Source organism: Mustela nigripes, chromosome 5 (genome assembly GCF_022355385.1).
Source record: "Mustela nigripes isolate SB6536 chromosome 5, MUSNIG.SB6536, whole genome shotgun sequence".
NCBI lineage: Eukaryota > Metazoa > Chordata > Mammalia > Carnivora > Mustelidae > Mustela > Mustela nigripes.
In genome coordinates this window covers 33657592-33684427 of record NC_081561.1, presented here as the reverse complement: position 1 = coordinate 33684427, position 26836 = coordinate 33657592, and the positions used below count along the sequence as shown (strand labels likewise).

General features: G+C 49.0%; 1 protein-coding gene and 1 long non-coding RNA gene across 3 annotated transcripts; one reads left to right on the top strand and one right to left on the bottom strand.

The window, feature by feature from the left end:
• On the bottom strand, positions 1-2631 carry LOC132017924 (uncharacterized). The gene is made up of 3 exons (XR_009404413.1): positions 2386-2631; positions 770-915; positions 1-234 (listed from the first exon to the last, which is right to left on the bottom strand). It is a non-coding gene; the product is annotated as an uncharacterized LOC132017924 (long non-coding RNA).
• On the top strand, positions 1280-25044 carry ETV7 (ETS variant transcription factor 7). 2 transcript variants are annotated; one of them, XM_059400139.1, is made up of 8 exons: positions 1280-1931; positions 3667-3796; positions 16076-16240; positions 16619-16744; positions 18609-18824; positions 20402-20544; positions 22458-22558; positions 22662-25044. In XM_059400139.1, exons 1-8 carry the CDS (start codon positions 1926-1928, stop codon positions 22777-22779), a joined length of 1005 nt encoding a protein of 334 aa, XP_059256122.1. In that variant the 5' UTR covers positions 1280-1925; the 3' UTR covers positions 22780-25044. The 2 variants fall into 2 exon arrangements, with proteins under 2 accessions (XP_059256122.1, XP_059256121.1); XM_059400138.1 differs by having other exon boundaries at positions 16055-16240.
• The last annotated feature ends 1792 nt before the right edge of the window (positions 25045-26836 follow it).

Here is a 26836-nt window from a genome sequence, read left to right as displayed (position 1 = left end):
TTATGAGATAGGTATTATTATTAGCTCTGTTTTACTGGTTTTTTTTTTTAAGATTTTATTTATTTATTTGACACACAGGAAGAGAGAGAGAGAGCACAAGCAGGGGTAGTAGCAGGCAGAGAGAGAGAGAGAAGCAGACTCCCCACTGAGCAGGGAACCCAATGCAGGACTTGATCCCAGGAACCTCAGCCAAAGGCAGACACTTAACTGCTTGAGCCACCCAGGTGCCCCACTCTGTTTTACTATTAAGGAAACAGAGACAGTTAGTGGAGAGAGGCTATAGAGAAGTTAGCTAATTTATCTAAGGGCACATAACCAGTAAGTAACATAGCTGGAATTCCAAGACAGCCAGGCTGTCCTCGAGTCTAGGTTCTTTTTGTCCCCGTTTTTAAAAAGATTCACTTATTTATTTGGGGGGAGGAACAACAAAAGAGGGAGAGAGACTCTCCAGATGACTCTGAGCTGAGCGTGAAGCCCGAAGTGGTGGATCTCACAACCCTGAGATCACGACCTGAGCAGAAAAGAAGAGTCAAACACTTAACTGAGCCCCCCAGAGGCCCCTGAGTCTAGGTTCTTAACTGTTATGCTATACTGCTCCTTGGAGAGCTTGCCATCATCATGGAGTTCTATTAAATGGATCTACCATAATCTGTTTCATCAGCCCCTTTTAATGGATGTCCAAATTGCTTCTAATTAGTCATTATCATAAGCCAAGCTGGAATAAATAACACGTACATTTTGGATATGTGCAGGTCGATTTATCGAATACATTTCTGGTAGTGGGATTGCTGGATGAAGGAATGTGCATTTATAACTTTTGCCAGATCTCGCCTTTCTGCCTTCCATGGGGTTGCGGAGTGTCCTCTGTTCCCCCTCAGTCTCTCCAGTAGATTAAGTTAGTAAAGGTATGAATTTCTGCCAAAATAACGGGCAAAAAAAAAAAAAAAATTATCTCAAAAACTTAATTTGCACATCTTTTATAAGCACATCTTTTATAAGGAGCGTCTTCTATGTTTCTGGGCCATTCAACACTTTATGTGGACTGCCTATTCATATCCTTTGCTCATTTTCTATTGGGTTTCTGGCCCCGTCTTAACTAGTTTTCAGGAGCCCGTGATACATCAGTGCTAAGCCCTCTTGTAACAGCATCTATAGCTTTGGAGTTTCTGCAGAAGGTTCAGGTTTCCTTCTTTTGTGCTGGAGTGGTGGCTTGTCTGGAGCGGTCAGAGGCCTGGGGAAAGGTTCCAGCCAGTATCCACAGGGTACTAGGGTCGGGAGTCAGGAGGAGTAGCACAGCCGCTCCGACAGTGGGGCGCTGCTGGGATGGTAGGGCCCTATGGCAGGCCGGGCTGGGGTCACGCCAGGAAGGGGAGAGGCACCTGTTCCAGGCGGACAACCTAAGAGGTCCCCTCCCATCCAAATGCGGAGACACACAGGAATGACATGAAGTTGGTCTGTTGCTGTCCTGACCCAAGGACCAGGGGTCCCCTCGGCTCCCCAGATTCCGCAGAATCTCAGCTCCGTGCGCCTGGGAGCCAGGGCCAGGCTGCCAGAAGGGCCGTCCTCTAGCGGGAGGCTGCGAGCGGGACCGACGCCTCCTGGCTGGTGAGCCGAGAGTCCCCGCCGCTGCGCTCCCGCAGGGCCCGGCGCCTGCCCTCCCCGGAGCCGGCCGGGGCGGGAGTGGAAGCCGGATCCCGCTCTTTCGTTTTCGTTTCCCGGAAGGATAGCGATTACCGGAGCGCTCTGAGACCTTCCTGGCCCGGGGAACCCGAGGGCACTTCTCGAAAGAGATTTCCTTCTACGCGACCTTCCAGTTTTGGGGACCCAGTTAAGGGGCGAGGGAAGGAGGGGCTCAGCGCGCCGAGCAGCCGCGGCCAGGGAAGCGCTCACGACTCACGGCGCGAGCTCTCTCACCTCCACCTGTAATGCAGGTAAGAGCCTGGCGGAGGAAGCCCGCGGGGCGCACCCTAAGCCTTCGCCGCCCCCTCCCCCAATCCCTCCTCCACCACCTCTGTTTCTGTACTCATGTTATCAGAACTTTTTCCTGGCTGGAATCTCACTTTCAAACGCATTCCCAAACCTCAACATTCATCCTTCACCAGCCCTCCCTTCTCACTCACCTCCGGCCTCACTGTCTCTCTTCCGAAGCTCCCTCTACCCTCCGCCCCCCGCCCCCCGCCCGACGTTATATACTGCCCCTCCTTACCTCCTCCTCACCCCTACCATCATCCAGTTGTGACGTCCCTGCAAGTTCCTGCGCAAACCAGACCCGAACCGCTGGCAAATGCCACCACAGAGGGGCCCCCACTTCTTAGAATTCCTTCTCCATTTGTCATATTTCCCCAGCAGGCTCAGAACCGCCCCAGAGCAGGGACCCCTTCCCACCTCCAAAGCCTTTCTCCACCTCCTCTCTCCAAGAAGATTCCAATCCAAATCCATATTTTTATCAGACCTCGCCCTGGCTTTCATGCTGAAGCCCAGAGCTCTCTCAGTAGCTCCCAGGCTCGCATTTCCCAGGCAGTGAAAACCCCGGAATTGACCGGTTCTCGTGCTTGGAAGAGGGTAGAAGGGTCCACAAGGGGCTTCCTGCAAGTGTAAAACCTTAGACTCTTCTCCGACTGGGCATGCGCTGCTCTTAGGCCGCAGCCTCTGAAGCTGGTTTACCTGGGATACAGCATGGGGGGAGGGGGGGTGTTGTGGTGGGGGTCAGCCAGAAACATGGTGAGAACTACACCCAAAAGGTGTTAAATCCTCCTGTTTTGTGGTTCCAGACCCCCAGTCTTTCACTGCAGGCTGCCGTCCTCGGACATCGAGAGATTAATGTAATTCTCTTGAAGATTCTAGTTTGAGAAAATGACTTGCTGGGACTGGTTTCACTTTTACTTTTCACGGGCTGGCACCTGTGGCTGGGCATAAACCCCAAGGTTACTCCTGTCACTTTTTTCATCCCTCCGTCCTGAAGCATGAACCATATCATCTCTGAGGCTAAGCTGGTGGTAAAATTGTAAAGCTACAGGCTTCCCTTGGTGGGACCTTGGGATTCAGAAATGTACCCTTTTCTTCCTTGAAAACAGCATTTACTTGTTGGTTTATTTATTTCTGACTTAAGGTCTCTGTATCCTGGCCCCTCAGGTTCCTTGTGTCCTCTCACCAAGGTCCCAGTGACTATTCTTAGGCTCTTGGGTTTCCAGCTTACAAGTAGAATCTTGGCGGGGAGCCTTCTGTGGGGTGAGGCACATGCATGAAGAACTTGAATCAGAAAAATGAAATTTATCATGTGTCCACTCTGTACAAAATGTTGAAGTTATCAATCTGAAGACATACACGGTTTCTACCTTGAAATTTTTTTAAATTTCTTATTTATTTATTTGAGAGAGAGAGCATGAGCACAGGGGAGAGAAACAGAAGCAGAGGGAGAAGCTGACTCCCTGCTGAGCAGGAGCCCTACACGGTTCTGGATCCCACGACCTGGCATCATGACCTGACACAAAGGTAGTCACTTAACTGACTGAGCCACCCAGGTGCCTCCACCTGGTTCCTATCTTTAAGATAGATACAGAGACGGATGCTCTTTCCCTTTAAGAAAAATTCCTAATACATTTAAGGATGATGGAGCCTTCACTGAGAAGGCTTGTTTTTGATTGACCTGGTTTTTCCTCTTTCTAGGAGGGATCACTGGCCAGCTCTTCCGTGAGGCCGGAGGCAGCCACACCACCCCCGGGCACCCAGGCCAGATGTGAAGCTAGAATGAACTTGCTGGGTGAAGGGGGAATCTGCAAGCTACCAGGAAGACTCCGTGAGTAGAGAGGAGGGAAAAGGCTGATGTTTTCTTTTTCTTTTTTCTTTTTTTTTTTTTTAAGATTTATTTATTTATTTGAGAGAGCAAGCAGAGGAGGGAAAGGGCGGAAGGATAGGAGGAGAGAGAGAATCTCAAGCAGTCTCACTGCCCACTGAGTGTGGAGCCCTATGATTTGGGGCTGGATCTTATGACCTTGAGATCACGACTTGAGCAGAAATCAAGAGTCTGATGCTTAACACACTAATACCCCCAGGCGGCCCAGACTGATGTTTTTAAAGGACATAAATGTGACCCATGAACTTCTTACTTGAGGAACTACCTTCCCTCCATCTCCTATGTCTTTGCTGGGTTTTCTTTAACTTTTCATTGATGAGGAAATTAGAAGAGGGAAACATGAACGCTCACAGTGGGGAATGTGGTTACCATGGCCAAGGGTGAGGGCAGGGCAGGCAGTCTCCTCATTAGTAAGAGGGTTGGGATCAAATGAGCTATAGGATCTCTTCCAATCTAAAGACAAGGAGTTGGGGACACTCCTTCCAATGAGGTAGTCAGATGGAGTTAAACAGTGAACAAAAATTCTGAGTATGTAGAACTCTTTTAAATAATTGAGTTTAACTGTTATTGTTTCAAAAGTTGCATATATGTATTGTCAAAAATTGGCAAGTGGTGGGGAAGCATAGGGATACGTAGAACAGGGAGTATGGGTGGCTCAGTCAGTTGAGCATCTGCCTTTGGTTCAGGTCATGAGCGCAGGGTCCTAGGATCGAGTCCTGCATGGGGTTCCCTGCTCAAGGGGAAGCCTGCTTCTCCCTCTCCCTCTGCTGGCTGCTCACTCTGCTTGTGCTCTCTCCTTCTCTGTCAAATAAATAAATAAAATCTTAAAAAAAAAAAAAAAGGAATACATAGAACAATCAAATCAACCCAAAGAGCACCACAAGAAACCGACTAGCCATATCTTTTTATTTAATTTTCCTAAGTTATGCTCTTGCCCGAGGAAGCTCATAACCAGAGAACAGGCCATAGATTCATGTATTTATGCCTATATTTCAACTGCCAGAGCTGAGAGGTGGGAGAGCTAAGGCTCAAGAGCACGTGGGCTCTCCATGCTAAGGCCAAACCTTGGTCCTGCTTATAGTCTTCTAAGAGAGTTTTCAACATACTTCCTAAGCCACAGGAATCATAGGCTAGGTAGCAAGCTGCCTGCCAGTGGGAGGTCTTAAAGTGGGTGGGGCTCTTGGGGCAGCGTTGGCAGGTAACTGTGATCTGGGCTTGGAAGCATTCAGGCCACTTCTTTCTAGGCTTACCCAGTGGCTGGACCACTGCCTAATTGATTTCACATCCTTCTGATATCCTGGCCTTGACCTTCTTTTTCAGCCACCAACTGGGTTGAGCAGAATGTTGGGTATGACTTCATAGGCCTTGGGAAGACCAGGTTGCCCCCAAATGCCTCTGCCTCTCCTCTCCATAGCCTGGCATTCTTTCAATGAGGAACAGAGCCTGTGGGAAGATGTGGATTCATGGATATGAGAAAGCCACAGAGCGTGAAGGAGGCCCTCATGCCTCAGAACTGTGGTGGAGGGAAGTAGCTGTGGGATCTAGGGAGAGGAGCAAGGAGCTCTACAAAGAACCTCTGTTCCTTTGTTTTGACCAAATGCCAAACCTGACTGGTAGCTTGAGGCTCAGGGATGTTCTAAAAAGGTATTTGGCAATGGTTACATCGGTAGGAGGGTAGGATTTGGGCTCTGTTTCCAACCCAAGCCACAGTGATGAGGGAAAATGGGACTTTGGGGTTGGACCTAAAGACCCTGGGTGTTACTGCTGAGAAGGACATTTGATGTCATCTTATGGCAGCTGAGGACACCGATTCTCAGAGAGGGATGGAATTCTTTGCAGGTCCCACAAGGCCCTCCAGATTACCTCCTATGGCCTCCCCTATATTCAAAGTGTACTTCCATAATTGGCACACCAAGTCCTAGGATGTCAACACTGATAGAGACCCTAGATGCTACCTTGGGTAATTCACTCATATTCCAAATAAGGAAATTGAGGGCCAGAAGATTGTGTCCTGCCCAGGTCAGTGACCTCGCTGCCACTGGGTGCCTAGCTCAAGGTTACTGGGTAAGAGGGTATAGGAGGAGGAGTGGGGATTTAGAAAATGTAGTCATCACCTTGGTAAATACAATTATGCCAGCCTTTTAATTTTTTGAAGCCTCCTTTGATGGGGCCCCTTTGAGATGGTTACCAGGCCCTCCTGCCCATTTCTAGTGACAAGAACTTCCTCTCCTCTTCAGCCAGTTGGTTCCCTGGTTACTCAGTTCCGGGAGCAGGGTCATGTGATCTATTTACAACTCCTTAGGTACTAATCCTATTGACTTTGGTTAGATTTCTCCAGAAGCAGACCCTGAAATACTTCCCCATAGAAGAGAGAAGGAAATCTAATTTAAATTTAAATTGTAGGGGCCCATGGGTGACTCAGTGGGTTGTGTCTGACTCTTGGTTTCAGCTCAGGTCATGATCTCAGGGTTGTGGGATCTGCCCTGTATTGGGCTCTATACTCAGTACAGAGTCTGCCTGGAACTCTCTCCACTTGCATGCAGGTTCTTAATAAAAAACTAAATAATAAATAAATAAATAAATACAATCTTCTTTTTTAAGATTGTATTTATTTATTTGACAGACAGAGATCACAAGTAGGCAGAGAGGCAGGTAGAGAGAGGGGGAAGCAGGCTCCCCACTGAGCAGAGAGCCCAATGCAGGACTCGATCCCAGGCCCCTGGGATCATGACCTGAGTGGAAGGCAGAGGCTTTAACCCACTGAGCCACCCAGGTGCCCCTAAAATCTTTTTTAAAATTTTTAAATTGTAGCACTGCGGGCAACTGGAGCTTACTCCCAGTGGGGACCTCTGGGGGGCAGTGAGAGTATACCCTGATTCCACCCAGCCCCAGCGTAAGGAAGCAGGTTCTTCATTCGCCCTAGGGTGAGGCTGCTTCCATTGACTCCACTGCAAATTGAGAAGACCCCGCCTTTGGGGAGAAGCTGAGCCAAACCCAGCCAGGGCTTGGCTTGGCTTCATCCCCACTTTCCCATTCCTCTCCAGCTTCCCATGTCGCCCTTTGCATTGGCTAAGTCAGGTGCAAATTTAGAGGCTGACATTCGGCATTTGGCGGCCTTCAGAGAGTAGAGGTGAAAGCCAAGGACCATGGGCATGCCCAAGTAGCATTTTCTATGCTTCTCATCTTAGGTTTCATGAATCATATTTACTTCTGAAAATATTCAGGCAACCCAATCCTGGCCCTTAGTAAATACCTAAAAGTCTTAAAAGATAGGGTATAGGGGGTGTGGGAGGTTGGGGTACCAAGTGGTGGGTATTATAGAGGGCACGGATTGCATGGAGCACTGGGTGTGGTGAAAAAATAATGAATACTGTTTTTCTAAAAATAAATAAATTGAAAAAATTAAAAAAATATAGGGTATACGAAATGACTCATTTTCCTCTCAACAACATCCCAAATAAGCAAACTGCTGACACCTAATAAAGGGTTGACCTTTCAGATGGCTGGGGTGATGTCATTCCTGTTTCTTGAAATGGGGTTTCCACTGCTGGGCATCTCACTAACATTTATCCTCAGTTGTCCATCCCATTCCCTCCTCCACCTCTGGCTTCTCTTCTAATCATCAGGGTGATTTGCCTCAGCAGGAGGGTGAACCAACAAAACGAATCTTTTTCTTTTTTTTTTTCCTTCAGTAGCAATGTTTACTCATCTAAACCTCACATTCTTTTTTTTTAATTTTTAATTTTTTATTAACATATACTGTATTATTAGCACCAGGGGTACAGGTCTGTGAATGGCCAGGTTTACACACTTCATAGCACTCACCATAGCACATACCGTTCCCAAAGTCCACAACCCAACCAATCTCTCCCTATCCCCCCCCCCCCACCACCCCCCACCCCCATAACCCTCAGTTTGTTTTGTTAGATCAAGAGTCTCTTATAGTTTGTCTCCCTCCCAATCCCATCTTGTTTCATTTTTTCCTTCCCTACCCTCCAAGCCCAAGCCCCCATGTTGCCTCTCAAATTCCTCATATCAGGGAGATCATATGATAATTGTCTTTCTTGGATTGACTTATTTCGCTCAGCATAATACCCTCTAGTTCCATCCACATCATCACAAATGGCAAGATTTCATTTCTCCAACAAAACAAATCTTGCTTATAGCTTTGTCAGCTGGCAATGAGGAGAACACATCAACAATTTCCCTATAGAGCTTATATTTCCGTGTTTATTTGCCTGACAAAGATGTGCATTAGAGTAGTTCAAAGTTCTCTCTGAGGATGACTGTCCAGTCATGTCACAGGATGTGGGCTGAGACGGAGGGTCTGGATCCATGAGGCTCCAGCACAATGTCCTGCACTCACAAGGAGACTCACAACGATGTCTTCTCTGGAAGTGGAGAGCGGAAGAGGATTCACAAGGCCTCTCCCCGCAGTCTGCATCCTGGAGGGTTTTCCCAAGGCCAGGATGAGTCACAGCTATGAAGGCAGTCCAGCCCCTGGGACCCCTTTTTGGAGCTGGGCTGAGGTCCCCCAGGGAGGGAGTCCGGGAGGAGATGATACAACCTCTTGGGACACCTCAGGGGATTTTGAGAAGAGGTAGTTTAGAGCTGGTCACCAGCATGGCCGCATTTGATAACAGAGACACTGAGACTCCACATGAGAAAGTCATCTGTGCAGCTGATGGTCAGAAGGGCCTCACACCTAGAACTTAGTTCTCGGTCCTGACTCTGCATTTTCCTGGAGCTCATTCTCTGGCCCAAAAACAAAACAAAACAAAACAAAAAAACCCTCCTGAACTTGAACTTGCCACCATTGGATACAGAGGAACCCGTGTCTCTGCCTTTTGAAATTGCTTTTCAAAGCTCCCAGGTGTGAATAAGCCATGCAAAGAGACCATAAAGTGTCACCTGCAATTTTCAGATGTCATGGGCAGAGGGATGACACCTCTCAGCAACTCCCTGGCCATGTCAAATAAGGGAAAAGGCCCTTGGGGGAATTCCAACAGATGAACTTGCTGCTCAAGTTCGCACCCTGCATCTACAGAGAGTCCCCTGGCACTTTATTTTCCCGTGTACACGGGTCTCTTGAAGGCTTGTTGACGTGCAGGTTCTGATTCAGTAGCTTGAGGGTGGGGCACAGCCTCTAGTGAGCCCTATCTTTAGTAGACTTCTGGGTGACACTGCTGCTACTGCTAAAAACACATTTGGGGGATGCCTGGGTGGCCCAGTTGGTTAAGTGTCTGCCTTCGGCTTGGGTTGTTACCACAGGGTCCTGGGATCAAGTCCCACATCAAGCTCCTTGTTCAGCAGGGTGCCTGCCTCTGCCTTCCTTTCTCCCTGCTTGTGCTCTCTCTGATAAATAAAGAAAATCTTTAAAAAAAATACATCTGAGGGACTCATTTTATATAGATATGTTCTAACAGTGCTTTTCAGTTTTTGGTCAGGACTTACTAAGGAATGAAACCAATTTAGTGGGTCAAAATAAGTATGTTTAAAAAATGAAATAGAATGTTTCATGAATACTTTGGGCTCTTTATATATACATGTGTGGGGGTCATGATATAGAATGCATTTTTTTTTAAACTGTGGGTTGAGGTCAGAATGGTCTGAGAAACTCTGCCCTAGGTTGAGGCATATGAGAAGCAGTAAGTTAGATGGATGCAGGTGCCAAGAGAGAGGTGGGGTGGGGTGAAATGGGAAGGCTGGAGGCTCAAAGGGAATGTTCTGGAAGCTTTGATGTTGCCACCTGCCAGTGAAAGAGAATGTGGCAAACAACACACAGATGGGAGATTCCAAAACCCCATGATCTGACAACAAAGAACCGCCTCCTTCCTGATGTCACGATCAGGGATAGACCATGTGCATCTTTGTGCTGATTAAAAAGACCTCTCCTTTCTGAGGAAGCCATACCATCCATACTCTCCCATCCCTTCCCTCCAATGGTGCCTTTGTTGGGCACAACTGTTTGCACTAGCCCTGGCCCAATGTCTGGTGACCATAAAGCTGAGTGTGATTACCAAGAAAGGCTATATCAGCTGAGAAAGTCAGGCAAACAATGGGGTGATGGATTTGAAGACCCTGGACAGACAGTGACCCTCAATAAGCCAAGGACAAGCTACAGCAATCATGGCATAGAAACAAGCTGCTCCCTCTGTTTTCAGTCAAGCTTCATCAGTGAGGATGTTGGTAATCATAATACATATCATTTGTTGAGTTTTTACTCTTGCCCAGTCATTGTGCTGGGCATATTGTGTTTACTGTAGTTAAATACACTTAAATGGGCCTAGAAAGTAGATTCTTATTATCCCCACCTAACAGATGTGAACACTGGTCTTACAGCAGGGAGAATGATCTTGTCCATAGTCAGCCTCCAGTAAAATGGTGGGGCTGGGATTCAAACTCGGGTACCTCAGACCCTACAGCTGTCACTCTCTCTGAGCAACAGCCTCTGGTGTGGGATGACGGCGACTCCCGTTTTTATCAGACTGGCCAAGCACTTTACAGTTCCTTGTATTCTTCCTGTGAACACTGCCAGGAAGGTAGAAACCAGCTGTTGGTTCTGGATTTGGTTGCTCATGATTTGTCCAGCTCTGTCATTCTAGAGGTCACTCTATCTAGCAAACTGCAGGGGTATGGTGAGGAGTAGCTGGGAAATATCTTTGCTCAGTAGGGGAGGGGCAGCTTGAGGGCATCTTAAAATCAAGACAGAGGAGTTTTGACTTGCTGAAGTTCATAGTTGGGAGCCATGTCAGTTTCTTGAGCAAGAGAGTGAAAGGGATGCCATGGAAAGAGAGACCTGGTTTGGGTGAGATTGGAAGCTGGTCAGGATGCCTAGAAGTCTTTCACCTCACTCATTTAGACAGTTTATATTTATTGAGCATCTACTATGTGCCAGGCATTGCTGTAGGTGTTGGAGAGATAGCAGTGACTGGGACTGGCAAAGTCTGTGGTCATGGAGCTGACATTCTAACGGGGGATACAGTGACTGCTTAAGCAAGATGCCCAGTGATAAACACAGCAGAGGGTCATGTGGCCCAGGATGGGGAGGGGAGGCTTTGAGTCCTGCCTTACTCTTGGGGGTGGGTGGAAGGTAGTGCTGACTCTTCAGGGAGATACACAAACCCTCCAGCAGTGTCTTGGACCCACAGTCTCTCCAGCCTCCCCAGCTGGGGACTCTGTCCAGACCTGTTCCAGAAGCCAGGAAGCAGTTGAGCTGGAAATCCCCAGTGATCATGTGGTTGGAGCTGGGAGAGTAAGGTGATATCAGGCTGGAGTCTTGAGACACAAAGATGGTTGATGTGAGGAACTGAAAATACCATGGATCACAGCCAAAAGAGGGAGGAGCCTAGGCAAAGCCCCTGAGGGGTGGTCAGACTGCTAAGGGGAGACTCCATTAGGCTCATCCCAGACAGGGTCAGAAAGATGTCTGGGGGGGGTGCGGATAGTGGATGCCTTAGATAACACTTGCCAGCAATTATGGAGCTCTTAGTTGTAGGAGTCCATTTGCCAAGCTTTTTACTCATGTCACCTCAGCTAACTTCAAGAGCTCCACTTGTGTTGGAAGGCGCAGACCACGTGCCAGACCCTGGTCTTTACATTGGTTATTCTGTAGAATCCTGATGACAGCCCCATGTCACTGGTACTGTATTCCATCACCACCCTCGATTTGCCAATGAAGACACTGAAACACAGTCGTTTTGCCAGTTTCCAGCTGGCCTGCCACCATCATCGATCCTTTTTGTTGTACGTTTCTCCTTTTCCTTTAGGGATGATTTACATACCGTCCTGTGTTCAGATCTCAAGTGTACAAACGTGGACACACCTGTACAGCTACCACTGAGATCATCACTAGACCATTTCCAGTGCCCCAGCAAGTTTCCTTGTCCCTCTTTCCAGTCCATTCCCCTCCAAGTGGCCAAGGGTGACTGCTCTTCTGATTTCTCCCCCTATATCAGCATCTGTTCTTGATGGCATTTTTATGTCTGGCTTCTTTCCTTCAGCAGAGTATCAGTGAGCTTTAAGCCATGTGTCCTGAGTAGCAGTGTTTTGTACTCTCTGTTTTCCATTGCATGGAAACATCACAACGTGATTGTCCGTTCTCAGACTGATGTGTATTTGGAATGTTTCCACTTCTTTTCTATTATGACCACAGCCACTGGGGACATTCGCATACATGTCGTCTGGTGGTTGCATTCCCACCATGGCTCTTAGGCGATGCTGGATTGCACAGTATGTAGCCTGGGCTCCTAACCCCTGCTCCATCCTGCCCCTCAAACAGCACAGCAGCCCCGCCAGGCAGTGAAATGTTATCCCATTTCACAGAGGAGGAAATGGAGGCTCAGAGAGGTTGAATGGTTTGTAGGTGACTTGGCCAGCAAGGGGCTGAGCTGGGGACCCAGAGCCTGGGGTTGGAGATTTGGCCCTGAGCTAGGTGGCTGATCCACTGCTTGGAATTTGATCATTCTCTGGGGGCTCAAATCCTAATTGGAAGGCCCTTTATGCCCCTAGTATTCTTTAAAACATGAGGAACAGGAAGGTCCCTTTTCCATACTTAGTGGACTGGAGGTGCCAGCAGCAAAGGGATGAAAGGCGAGGATAGGCGTGAACCAGAGGTAATGAGAGAAAAACTAAATCTCACTCTGGGGCAATAACAGGCTTCATTTTCAAGTTCTACTGTGTGATCTCAGAGTCTGTCACAGGCAGCTTGGGACATCCCCAGCCCATGTCTCTGGACTGGGTAGCAGGACCACACCTGTGGTTGATACTGTCTGCCAAGTTTATGGTTTCCTTCTCTTCATGTAGTTCTAGTGTTTCCCTGGAGGTAGGATGGCTGGGGAGGGTGTGAAATCCATCCCTACCCTCTGGCCAAACAGGCCCGTGTACTCCTCTGACTCAGGAATCGTAGTCTTAAATTTTCAGGCTGACAGTCCCAAATACTGTGAAAAAGGCAATACCACAAAAATGCAATGGCCCATGGGCCCCCAAGCCCCAACAGCCCTGGCTGGCCAAGGGGCCCACCCCTGACACTTCTGAATCTCGCTATCTATTGGGTGGTTTCTAGCTTTCACACCGCTCAGCTTTTGTGTCTCAGGCCCTTCTACAATCACTGGGCTGATCTCCCACAGAGGCTCTAAATTCCCCTTTCCACCAGCAAGGTGTCCTTTTCCCTGTCTTCCTGCCAGGGGTAGGTGTTATCATTAAAAAACTGTTTTCTCATTCTCTGATTGTGTCTCTCCCTGACTAGTGAGGTGTCACGTCTTGCCACATGTTTATTAGTGGATTTGTTCTGCTGCAGAGATGCTCAACTGGAGGCAGTTTTGCTCCTCTCCCCTGGGGACACGTGGCGACGTCTGCAGACATTTTGGGTCGTCACATCTTATTGGTGTGTGTGTGTGTGTGTGTGTGTGTGTGTGTGTGTTTGCTGCTCACATCTAGTGCCCAGAGGCCAGGGATGCTGGGGAACATTCCACAAAGTTTAGGACAGCCCCCACAGCAAGGAATGATTAAGGCAAAACGCCAGTAGTTCTGTGGCTGAGAAATCCTGCTTCACTGTAAATTGCTGGTAAGACGTTTTGTCTTGGAAAAAAAAAAAAAAGAAGCCATTTGGAGATGCTCTTTACCATGATAGACATTAGCCCTTCATCTGTCATCTATGATGCAAATATTTCCTTTTATTTTGCTCTTTTAGTTTCGTTTATGGTCTCTTTTACCACACGTACAAAACTTAATATAGTCAAGTCATCTTCCACTTATGTAACAGCCTCTGAGTTTCCCGTCTTGGTTGAGGTTTGAGGTCCCCCACCCGACCCTTGTTTAATGCATGTGGGTTTCCTGTTTCCACTTTTTTAAAAAAAGCTTTTATTTTTCTTCTTTTTTTTTTAAGATTTTATTGTTTGACATAATAAGAGAAAGAGAGAGAAGACAGAGAGAAAGTGAGATACTACAAGCAGGGGAGCAGCAGAGGGAGAGGGATAGGGAGGCTCCCTCCTGAGCAGGGAACCTGACATGGGACTCAATCCCAGGACCCTGGGATCATGCCCTGAGCCCAAGTCAGATGCTTAATGGAATGAGCCACTCAGGTGCTCATGATTTCTGTTGAGGTTTCTATTGTTCTGTTCATTAAGCCTTAATCCCATCTGGAACTGATTTTTCTAAGTGGATACCGGTGAAGGTCCAGATATATTTCTTTTCCAGCTGGGGAAAAAAAAAAAAAAACAGTTGTGGTTTTAACATAGCTCAAATTCACTATCCTTTTCCACTGAATTAAAACCCCTATTGTGTATTACATTTACACCCACGTGCATGTGCACATATTTCTGGGCTCCATCTTTTTCCCTGATATTTGTCAGTCTCAGTAATATCATCAGATCTTGATGATGTGGCTTTGTGGTATGTAGTACATGAAGGCCAGTTGTCACCTCTGTTCTTTTCTTCCCCCTTAAATATTTTATTGGTTAGTTTCAGAAATTTCTTCTTCTTCATTATTCATTCTTAGGTCCCTAAAGAAAGTTAAGGGGAACCTCTCCTTCCTCCCAAACTGGGCTGTGTTGCTCTGCCTTCTATGTTTGAAGCCCAGGGTCCTTTCCCTCCATGTGGCTGAGAAGAATTGTCATTAGATAGTCATTGGATATACCCTCCTGCCAGCCTCACTCTGTGCCAGGTCCACAGCAGGGGCACAGTGCCTGGCACATGGCCCATGCTTCTTAGATATTGGCTGAATTGATGACAAATGGGTAATACACTTGTACTTTTTCTTTTCTTTTTCCTTTCTTTCTTTTTTTCTTCCTTTTTCTCTTTCTCTCCCCCTCCTCCTCCCCCTCCCCCTCCTACCCCTCCCCCCCCTATTTTTTTTTTTTTTATGATTGCATTGGAGAAAGATGAATGTATTGTTATATGTGAAAACATTTTATTTTTAAAAAATTTTAAATTTATTGTTTTAAAATAACATATAATGTATTATTAGCCCCGGGGATGCAGGTCTGTGAATCAATGGTGGGCACAGGACTGGGGGCCCTAACACATTTAGGGGCCCACAAAAAAGTTCTGATTTCTTTTGAAGTCAAGAGAAAAACCTGAACTTTTAGGCAGAAGAAAGTGTTTTTACTAGGGAGAACGTGGTTAGGTTATGGACATTGGGGAGGGTATGTGCTAAGGTGAGTGCTGTGAAGTGTGTAAACCTGGTGATTCACAGACCTGCATCCCCGGGGCTAATAATACATTATATGTTATTTTAAAACAATAAATTTAAAATTTTTTAAAAATAAAATGTTTTCACATATAACAATACATTCATCTTTCTCCAATGCAATCATAAAATAAAATTTTAAGTATATTTTAGGTGAGGAAGGGGCCTCTGAATACACGGGTCCGCAAGAGTCACAAGGTGGCCTGGTTAAACACAACCCAGATTAGGGAGGTAAATAACTGGCATTAGGAGCATAAGAGGTCCAAGCAGAGTAGACATGTAAGGAGGAGGAATAAAAGAAAGCAGCTCCTTGTCTGGGTATTGCCAGAGACAAGAACACACAAGCTGGAAATGAGTACAGGAGACTTCTTTGTCCTCTGGGCTGTTCCCTGAGCAAACCCAGACCTGAGCTGGCACAACAGAGCAGAAGAATACGGCAGCCAGAGAGACCTGGATTCTGGACCTGGCTGTACCTCATGCTGCCAGTGTGACCGGGTAGTAGTCAGCTTCTGGGAGCCTCAGCTAACTCATTGGGAAAACAGTAACAATACCATGCCTTCTTCACAGGACTGTTAATTATTCAAACCATGGAGCACCGCCTGTGGACCAGGTGCTGTCCTTGGTGCTGAACACATATACAAATGTGTCCCCGTGCATCCAGCCTGGTGCCTGGCATGGAACAGTTCAGTAAATATGTGTTGAATTAAGAATTGGAAAACAGGCTGGGGTACCAAAACTAAAATAAGTGAACACATACATAATGCATATATAATGATGATCATAAACTTACACTTATAACTATGTGAAGTGCAATGAAAAGGAAATCAGTTGCCAGGAAGGAAAAGAACAGAACATGGTAACCAAGAGGGAGACAGGAGAGGACAGCATTGGTGCAGATGTAGCATTCTGGCTGGGTTTCTTGGAGGAGGTGACATTCCAGAGGGGGCCTGAAGTGGAAGGATGAGTGACTGTTGTGGGGAAAGCTCCTGCCTCTGCCCTGTTCTCTCTCCCAGTCCCTGTCCCTGTGGTTGCAGGCATCCAGCCAGCACTCTGGAGCAGGGAGGATGTGTTGTATTGGCTGCGCTGGGCTGAGCAGGAGTACTCTCTGCAGTGCTCTGGGGAGCATGGGTTTGAGATGAACGGCCGAGCCCTCTGCATTCTCACCAAGGATGACTTCCGGCTTCGTGCACCTGGTTCAGGTCAGAGGAACTCACTGGATCCCCTCTAAAATGTTCTGATGGAAACCCAGGTAGGCCCAGGAGGGAGATGGAGGGAGATGGATGCATTGGTTGGAGGGGCATGCTCACGTCTCAGCATGGCAGATGTCCCCCTTTCCATAAATGTTTGCCTGGTCATTCCTTGCAAGAGCAGGCCTGCAGAGGAATCTGTTTGGCTGTTGTTTGCAGAGACCCAGCGGTATGTCCTGCTGTCATTTCCCCTCCACTTCCCCATGGCTCTTGTCTTCTCTACCCACTTCAACTCTGCCACTTCTCATCTCATCAGCACGAAGCTTGTGACTGACCCCAGCCATCACCCCAGAGTCAGGTGACTGACTTGCTCCCTTCCTCCACTCCTAGGTGATGTCCTCTATGAGCTGCTCCAGTACATCAAGACCCAGAGGCAAGCCTTGGTGTGTGGACCCTTTTCTGGAGGGGCCTTCAGGCACAAGGTGTCCACTCAGTGCTGCCCCTGCCTCCTGGAAGGTGAGGAGCTCTTCTCCAAGCTCTGGGACTCTTCCCCAAGTTGGCCTCACTGGGAAGGATGACAAGGCTTTCTCTAGGAAACCTAAGGGAAGAAGCAGCTGTGTGGGCTGAGCTCCCAGCTCCCCTCTGCCCTGCCTCCTTAGCCCTCACCCTGGCCCCTGTGACTCTCTCAGCAGCCCTCCTCCTCCTGTCTCCTCATTTCTCTGCTCTCTTCTCCAGCAAAGCATTTCCTCTTCTCCTGATCTCCCTGTCGAAATTGTCCTTATTAGGGATTCTAGCAGCCTGAACTTGGGGATGTCCCCGTCCACCATCATTCCTTATCTATTATCATGGCCTACAACCTAGTGGGTCATTCCCCCTCCCCTCAAACTCTTCCCTGGGTTTCCAGAACACTCCAGTCACTCCTTCTCACTTTCTGGCTTCTCTTTTTCTTCCCTATTTCTCAGTCTTGGGGTACCCCACGGCTTGGGGGGCTTTTCTCTATCTGGACTCAGACCTAGGGTTTTAAATACCATCTAGTACTAATGATCCCTACATATGCCCAGATCTCTGTGAATTCTAGATTTTCACACCCCACACTGCCTACCCTACACCTCTCCTGGGATGTCTAATGAGCATCTGAACCCTAAAATCTCCTCAAACAAACACCTGATTCCTGCCCCACCGCCCTCCCCACAGCCATACTCCTCTTCCAGACTTCCTCATCTCAGCAAACTGCACCATCATCCTCCCAGTTGCTCTGGCCAAAATGTTGGACATCACCTTTGATTGCTTGCTTTATCTCCCACTCAAATCCCCACCATCAACAAGTCCTATTGACTGTATCCTCAAAATCTATCCAGAACCCACCCACTTCACACACCTCCACTGCTGCCCATGGCCCAGCCCCTATCACCTCTAGACACCAGCATTGGTGTCCTTGTTTTCACTCTTGACCTCCTATCATCTATTCACAACAGAGGAGCTAGAGAGATCCATAAGTCAGATTCTGTCACTTCTATGCTCAAAATCTTCCGATGGATCCCATTACACTCAGAGTCAAAGCCACAGTCCTTACAATGACCTCCTGTCTTCCTCTGTCCTCTCCCACCCCACTCCCGCTTGCTCATGCTGGTCTACCCACAGTGGCTTCTTTATTGAACAAGCCAGAGACACTCTTGCCTCAGGGCCTCTGCTCTCTCCACCAGGAATGCCCTCCTTTAGATATGCACATAGCTCACTTCTCTACTTCCTTCACATGTCTGTTAGATGTTAACACTTCAGTGAGACCTTCCTGTACCATTATGTACCTCTTTCTTTCCCAGGATTTCCCATCCGCCTTATAACGTCTTATTCCATTCCCCCTCATATTGTATACTGTTTCTATTTCCTTTTTTATTTTGATCATCTCTCTCCCTTTCCAACCACTGTCCCCTGCCAACTCCCCCACTACTACAATACAAGCTCCATGACAGCAGGGGCTCTGTTTTTCAGGTCAGTGGTATGTCCTCGAGGTTTTTAGAACAGTGCCAGCTCACAGAAGGTTCTCAATAAATATTTTTTGGGTGCATAGAGAGGACATAGGACTGAGGTACAAGGCATCTGGATTCTGGACCTGGTTCTGTCATCCCTTGGCTTTGCAAACATTTTACTGATGAGGGAATAGATTTGAGAGATTGAGTTACTTGTCTGGGAGCTGGGGTTAGCACCTGGGCTATCTGGCCCTCACCTTTGCCCTCTGTGCCTCCCTGACCTTCCAGCTTGGAACTGGATGGAGGAAGAGCATTCGAAGTGCTGCCCACAGGGCTCCCAGTCATGCCATTAAGGGGTCTGGGCTGGGGGAGGCTCTGGGCCCACATAATCAGTGGTACTTACCCACTTGCAGAGGGAACTGGGCCACTTCCGTTGGCTCCCCGAAGCAATGTCCTGCAGCAGCCATCACACCTGGGGCTGGCCAGCAACTCAAGTCCCCTGGTCAAGTGGCCCCTCAGCAGGGAGGAGTCCCTCAACGTATCACACTGTGCAGAGCTGGGCTGCAGGGCTAAGGCAGCCTGCTCCTTCCCCACCGTGCCACAGGCCCCCCTCGATGGCAGGATTGCTGGTGAGTAGGAGACCATGTGCCCCTGGCCCAGAGGGAGGTGTGCTGAGGCCAAGTCCCGGGGGTGGGTGGCAGGGGGGAGGGCTGTTTTCAGCTTGAGAATGAGTCTGTGCTGGGTGGTTGGGGGATATAGGGTGACTGTCTGTATGCCGGCCACAATCTGGCCGCAGCAGGCAGCGCTGTCCAAGGTCGCCAAGCCCACCCTTTCTCCAGGGCAGGGACAGTGAAGCCGGTCATAGTCCGTGAGATTGGCATGGCATACTCTTCTCCTTCGAATTTTTATTTATTTCTTTTTAAATGGTTGGGTGCTTACTGGGTGCTGGGTGTGATTCTGAGAACTTTATTTAATCCCACACCAGCTTTTGGAGGTTTGTGTTAGACCCATTTTATAGGAAGGAAAATGAGGCAAGGAGAGGTTAAGTGACTCCCCCAGGATCAATCTCACAGCAGTAAGTGGCAGAGCTGCGGTGTGACCCCAGGAAGTCTGGCTCCAACGCCTGAACTCTAAGCAGGTGACACAATTCCACTCTACATTCATCAGTAAAGGGTTGATTAAAGGCCACCAGACAGACTGACAGATAAACCGCCTGCTCAACTACCGCCAAGGGGTGGTTTGTTCTAAGACACCACAGAAGGGGCGGAAGCCTAGCTTCTGGGTTGGAAATGGCTGGGAATCACTAACACACAAATATCAGGTCTTTTTAATAATGATTCTTAACATTCTTTGAGCACTTGGGACACCTGGGTGGCTCAGTGGGTTAAGCCTCTGCCTTCAGCTCAGGTCATGGTCTCACGGTCCTGGGATGGAGCCCTGCATCTGGCTCTCTCCCTGCAGAGAGCCTGCTTCTCCCCACCCCCCACCCCGACCTACTTGCGACCTCTCTCTCTCTCTCTCTCTCAAATAAATAAATAAATAAATGAAATATTCTTTGAGCACTTACTCTGTACCAGACCCTGGGCCAAGGGCTTTTGAGTTTATGTTACTTAATCCTCATATCACCACCTATAAGGAAACTGTGGCTTGGAAGAGGTTAGGGAATCTGCTGGAAATGACCCAGCTGCAAGACTCAGAGAGGGGCACTAAATCTCTTGCTCCCAGGCCCTCTCTGCCACTTGCCCTCCAAGATGGCACAGTTGATTTTCTCAAGGCCTCTCCCCAGGGGGTTCTACAAGGTGGATTTAATAATCCTAATTTAATGGAGAAACAACTGAAGGGATGGATCTGGAGACAGGTGCAGGCCACTGGCCACCCTCTGGCACCCCCACTGCCTGCCCTTGCCACCATGAAGGATGTTGGCTAGGTTAGACACCTTGGTCTGTGTGTCAGTAGGAGACTTCGGTGACTGGGAATCTGTCCATACCTCTCTGAGTCCATTCCATCATCTTCCTGGGGATAAAGGTAACCACTTCCTAAAGTTATGGGGAATAAATGAGGCAATGAGCCCCCACACGTGACTGGTCCTGTTGAAGCTGTCGTCTTGACCATCCCACTGCATGCCTGGGCCCTAGCCTAGAGAGTGCCAGAGAACCTTCCTAATGCCTGTCCTCATGGCTCCAGGAAAGCTCTGTCTCAATTGCAGACTGCCGGCTGCTGTGGGATTATGTGTACCAGCTGCTCTCTGACCCCAGGTATGAGCCCTACATCCGGTGGGAAGACAAGAATGCCAAGATCTTTAGAGTTGTGGATCCAAACGGGCTTGCCAGACTCTGGGGAAACCATAAGGTAAACCGCAGCCAGCAGGCGGGGTGGCCTCCACACATCCAGAAGAGGACAGAGCAGGGGTTCAGAGTGGACCCGTCAGCTCTAGGGGATGGTCCTCAACTGACCGAGGAGGGGAGGGCATTCCCAACTTCCCTAGCAGCTCCGGGAGTGTTGGGATCAATTTATTCTGGGAGATCCTGGGGGACAACAGGATGTTACTTCTGAAGGATGGGGACTGTCCCTGAAACTCAGGGGTCTTGCCATCTACTCACTCAAACCCACTTATGCTTAGCACTTGAGATTCTCAAAGCGTTTTTACTTGAATTGTGCAATATGTGCTGTGGGACAGTTGGGCCAGATGAGGAGACCGGTTTCCTAGTTTCCTGGAGAGAGCTGGGGTAGAAACCCAGGTCTCAGGTCTTGTGTGGCTCCGGGCTCTACCCTATTTTAAAGATTGGTTGGTTGATGGATGGATGTATTGATTTGTGGTGGGAGGGGCAGAGGGCGAGGGAGAAGAAGAAAAGCAAACTCCCCGCTAAGCAAGGAGCCCCACTTGGAGCTTGATCTCACTACGCCAAGATCACGACTGGGGAGGAAATCAAGAGTTGGACTCTCAACCAACTGTGCCACCCACGCAGCCCCACGGTGCCCCCTCTTGTTGCCTCTCAGGGTATTGGTGGCTGGAAGGATGTAAGTGACTCAAAGCTGCATGTGTTCACCTGGTTCAGTCCCCATGTAGTACAGGGAGGGAAACTGAGGCTCAGAGAAGAGCAATTCCATTTAATGAGCATATGCTACATGCCGAGCACTGTGCTAAGTGCTCGCAGGGTTTAGCTAATTTAGCCCTCACAACGCACCTGCAAGATGAATGGTCTTATCCTCATTTGGAGGCCAGGGAAACGGATGCAGAGAGGCAAGGAAACTTATCCAAGGTCCCGCAAATGCCAAATGGCAGAGCTGGGGCTTACGGTGACACTAAAGCCCAGCCTCTTTGCCCTTACTCTGCACTGTTCATCCCTCAGAGGGAGAAAAGATAAAATAACTTAGCGAAAGTCACACAGCTCGTGGTGATTTCCTCCTACTGCTGTGCTCCCCTTCCCCTGCTGTCTCTCTGACTGTGTTTTCAACTAAATATATATGTATTCGTTGCTCCGAGTGACATTTGCTATTTAAAAACAATGCGTGAAGGGTGCTAGGGTCATTCAGTTGGTTAAGCGTCTGCCTTCGGCTCAGGTCAAGATCTCGAGATACTGGGATCGAGCCCCGCATCAGACTCCCTGCTCAGCATGGAGTTTATTTCTCCCTCTGCCCCGCCCCTCCTGCTTGTGCTCACTCTCTCTCAAATAAATAAATAAGATCTTTTTAAAACAAATTTTTTTTAAGTAAAAGCAATAGCTGATTTACTCCTGCCCCATGGTTCTCAACCCAGTAGGTAGTGCTCATTATTTCTCCTCCATCCTTCCCCTGCCTTTCTCCTTCCAAACTCAAAAGACTCTTAGAAATGCTGACAGCAATCTGGACTGAAGGGGTTAAGAAACCACCCAGTTCAATCTGCTCCTTTCTTTTCCTTTTTCTTTCTTTCTTTCTTTCTTTCTTTTTTTTTTTTTTTTTAAGAAATGGGGGGAGTAGAGGATGGGAAGCAGGGAGACAGAGACAGATACTTTTTTTGAGAGAGAGTGAGAGTGACCATGGGGAGGAGCAGAAGGAGAGGGAGAGAGAGAATCCCAAGAAGATACCTGGCTGAGTGTGGACCCAACGTGGGACTCGATCTCCCAGTCCTGAGATCATGACCTGAGCTGAAAGCAAAAGCCAGTGCTTAACCACCTGAGCCACTCAGGCGCGCCCCAACCTGCTCCTTTCCAGCTGTGGAAACTGAGGCTTGGAAGGAGTGGGGTGGGGAGAGGAGGGTGATGTGGGACTGCTTTGCCTTCTAGAACCGGGTGAACATGACCTATGAGAAGATGTCTCGTGCCTTGCGCCACTACTATAAGCTGAACATCATTAAGAAAGAACCCGGGCAGAAACTCCTATTCAGGTGAGTAGCCTAGGGACCAACGTGAAAAGGGGAAGTGGTGGTGTTGGATGGACTAGAAGCAGCTGGGGCAGGAGCTGATTTGCAACTGGGGCTTGACTTCCAGATTTCTGAAGACACCCAGCAAGGTCAGCCAGGACGAGGACAGCCGCCTGGAGCAGCCAGAGAGCCAGGAGCAGGACAGGATGGATTTCAAGGAGAAGATGCTGGAAGTCTCTCCGTGAGGGTCAGGTGGATTCTGGGCACCAAGCACTGATGGACAGAAACTGAGTATCCCTTGATGGCAGCTAGCTGCCCGGTCGTCTCTGCCTTCCTCACAGAGCAGCAGGGATCCCCAATGGGTTTTGCACTCACAGGATCATCACCGTTGTCTCAGACCTCAAAGCTGCCTGGGCACCCAGAAGGCTGAGAACTGGGAGGTTTTACATTCTGGACACTGTGGAGGACATCATTCTTGAGTAAGGCAGCCATGGGGCTCAGTGGGGCGTGGGAGTGAACTCTCTCCCTGCCCTACCCCTTGCTACCTGCCCAGCTTGGGAGCGGTCGCTGGGCACTGAAAGAGTCTCCAACTCAGCTCCTTCAACTTACAGAAGAAGGTAGCAGAGGCCCCTCACCAAGCTTTAGCTCCTTCCTCTTTTGTAAGAGGGACCTGTCAGTCTTAGTAATAATATCTAACAACACTAACTGACATTGAAGTGACCCCTGTGTACCAGGCCTCTTACTAAGGGTCCTGCCCATATTTTATCTCATTCCATTCACACACCAAACCCCCAAGGATTAAAGATGGGGAAACAGAGGCAAGGCTTGCAGAGCTGGGCTGTCTCTTCAGAACACTGCTCTGTTCCTTGGCTGGTCGGTTGGTGATTCTGTGTGTCTCTGGGGCCTTTAGTGACTCTGGGGCCCTTCTCAAGCCAAGGCCATGGCCCTGCCTCTCTGCCCTCGGCATCTCTGGTGAATGGTTCGCCTCCCTTGGCCCAACCTTCTTTCCTGTTTTCAGTCCTTTGGTGACGCTGTGACTCTGACCCAGCCGAGAGTGCCTCTGCCTCCTGCACCTGTCGTCTCCTACCCACACCTGCCACATGACCTTGGGCAGGTTGTTGTCTCTCTCTGGAACTTCAGGCTTCTCTGTAAAATGTAGATGCTGTTCCCAACCTGACCTCACAGGATTGCTAGAAATCTCCGTAAGACAACATTGGTGACGTGCTTAGCATGTGCCTGCTCTGTAGGGACCACTTAGTCTGTGTTCACCAAAAACATGCCACAAACTCAACTGCATCTGTGTTCAGCTTCTCTTCTTTTCTCCCCAGCACCCCAGGAGTGGCTGGGGCCTTGCCAGGGGATCAGAGCCTCTGCCCTGTAACCCTTCCAGTAAGGTTTGCGGGTGAAAGGGAGGGGGATATTTTTACTTCATTGAAAACAGAACTTCTTGGATTCACATCTTCTTTCTCGGCAGGAGGAAACCTCTGCCTCCTGCCCCCAGCCCCCACCCTCTGGCAGGTCAGGAAATCCCCAGCCTGGTGAGCCTGAGCAGGTTCTGAGTCACTGTGCAGAAGCTGATAAGGATTCCTGGACTTTGGCCCTCAGAGCTGCCACCACGCCTGTGCAGGGCTCCTGTCCTGGCTGAGCCCCAACCCATCCCTGGACAGTTCCACGCCAGAGTGGCCAGGCAGGTGGCCTGGGCGTAAAGGCTCACTATGAAAATCCTTGGTCTCTTTCCTCTCCCTTGAAACTGCTCCATCTCCTTGACTTTGGTCCTGGGTGAATCCTTGCCCCATAGCTTTTCTCAGCATCTCTAATCCAGAACTCCACAACTAGACTGAGAAAGCCTTTCAAAATCCACTTGTCCAGTAAGGACCTTATTGATAAGGCAACTGAGGCCAGAGATGGGGAGGGACAGGCTCAAAGACAAACAGCCCAGCTCAGCCTGGCCGACTCCTCACGTTGCCTCAGAAGTCACTTTTTCCAGGTACGATGTTGGCATTTTTGAGGCATTCATTCGTGGTTGTCAACAGCAGTGTATCCCCGGGGCTACATCTTCACCCAGGGTGATGAAACCCACCCAGAGCCGGACCCGTGGGGCCTGGGCTTGGGCAGAATCTACCACCCCAAAGCCCGAATGCCCAGTCATCCCACTCAACCCCGGGGGAAGCCCACCCTTTCCCCATCTCCCCAGGCCCAGGTCAGGGATATCCACCTGGGTGTCAAGAGTAAAAGGATTCATCCAGCCCTTCCTTCCACCAGCATTAATGGAGCACTTGCTGTCTACCTGGCACCAAGTGAGGCTCTGGGTTTACAACCATTTTGGGCACAGATTCCTGAAAAGTGATGGGTCACTGAAAACAGGTCAAGATGAACTTCCTCACAGATCATTTTTAAAAAGCAGGAGATAAATTTTCATGATTTGAAAAAGTAGCCAGCCATGTTTGTCTCTTATTTTTTTTTTTTTTTGCCAAATAATATTGAAGTCAAAAGTAAATAAATAATTTATTTAAAAACGGAGTGTGTTAAGAAGTTCATTAATGAAAAAAATGACACAAGTCACGGGAGCATGGGCTCCATGATTCTCCGTTTCTGCTACGTGGGTTCTTGCAAACAGTCTTTTTCCCTCACAAGGAAGTTCCACTTCTCCCGGCTTTACTGAGATGTGATTGACGTATGGAACCGCGTAAGTTTGTGGTGACAACATCTAACACTTCCTTCAATCCTGGTGTCACTGCCATTTCTTGGGCTCTTAGGGGAAACCTGGGCTGATGCTGGTGACCTGTTGTCCCTGTCGTGGAGGAGCCTAGCAGTGACCATCACTCTTGACTTCTTCCTCTGGTCCCTCTCCATGATGTCAATCTGCATTTTCTACTCAAGTCTTGGCTGGGAAAGTTTTATAGAGATGCAGAGAAAACACATACATTTATAGAGCAACGGCTTGCTACCTCCAAACTATCCAGCCTCTGGAGATAGCTGCCAAGGTGCCCCTGGCTCAGAAGGAGTCTGGGGAACAACCCGCCCCCTCCTGTGTGCCCACTTAGCCCCACGATGGGACTTCCAAACTAAGTTGCCACGGGGGCCAGATCCAAGATTTGTGCGGGAAGTTCAAACCATGCGGTTCTGAAATCAGGATACGCCCATGTAAAAAAAGATTTTAATCATGAACTTAAATTCCTAAATCCTCTTAAGTGAATTGCGGATGTGGGGAGGTATGGGGCTGGCATCTGAAGGAGGGTGCAGCCCTGCCGTTGGGAAGTTCACTCATCAGTCCCTGTCGCAGTCCTCAGGGAGAGGTGTAATGAGAGGCATGCCCCCTGGAGATGGTGGGGGACAAGGTGGCGCTGGGATGTGCCAGAGAGAGCACCCCTAGGAAGGATCATAGAGGCTTCTGCTCTGTTTTCCCCTTTTTTTGGAGGGCCTGGAGGTGTGGTGGGGCTGTGGGTTTCATGATCACGATGAGTTGAGGGTAGGTCAGGGGCTGACGGTAGAGGCCCATCCCTGGGGGGAGGGGGGAAAGGGGTCCCCGAGTTACATGCTTCAGTCAGCCTTGCTATCAAGGCAGGGGAGTAGACCAGGACTAGGGCTGACACTCCCGTAAGGGTGAAGAGCACCTTTGGAAACAGGGAGGGCTCGTCCTGTGTCAGAACCTTGAGGACCTACTGGAGAAAACTGACAGCACCCGTCGCACATACCCCACTTCCTGGGGCAGCTGATGCTGGGAGGAGAACACGTTATATAGAGCCAGTGCACAGGGAGCCTTCAAGGGGTCACTCAGCAGACTACCAAACTGCACTCCATGCCAGGGTTTTCTGCCCTGCCTCCCAGGGGCCTGGCCAGCTGCTAGGCCTGGAATCAACTGTTCATTAAAACCATGCCCTTTCCTCAGAACTGAAGTGAAACCAAAAGAAGAGGTGAGAGGAGCAGCTGGCCTGGGACAGGGCTTCACACGGGGCAGGGAGCCCATCTCTCTCCGGGACAACTGAACCCCCGGGCTTCACCACCTAAAGCAGAAGGAAGGCTGGGCCAGGAGCCAGAGCCCATTTCAGTGCTTTAGGGGGCCTGAGCATAATCGAACACTCACCTTAGATGGGGCTGCCCTGGCCCACTGAGCTTTCAAATGTCTATGCTTTGGTTGATAACACAAACCTCATGTGGTCCTGTTGACAGGTAACGCCCATTGCGGCTTCAATGGGGCCGTTGTAAGGGCCTCTGATGATAATAAATGATGCAATCAGGTAATAAACATAATGAGAACATGCGTTTTGGTACACAGACTCTTCCAGGATATGATGTCCATGG

What these genes read in the sequence shown, in the direction of transcription:
- ETV7 (XM_059400138.1), top strand. An exon ending in CTGCCCCTGCCTCCTGGAAG is followed by an intron (nt 16,745 to 18,608) that starts GTGAGGAGCTCT and finishes ACCCACTTGCAG; the next exon opens with AGGGAACTGGGCCACTTCCG. An exon ending in CCTCGATGGCAGGATTGCTG is followed by an intron (nt 18,825 to 20,401) that starts GTGAGTAGGAGA and finishes TCTCAATTGCAG; the next exon opens with ACTGCCGGCTGCTGTGGGAT.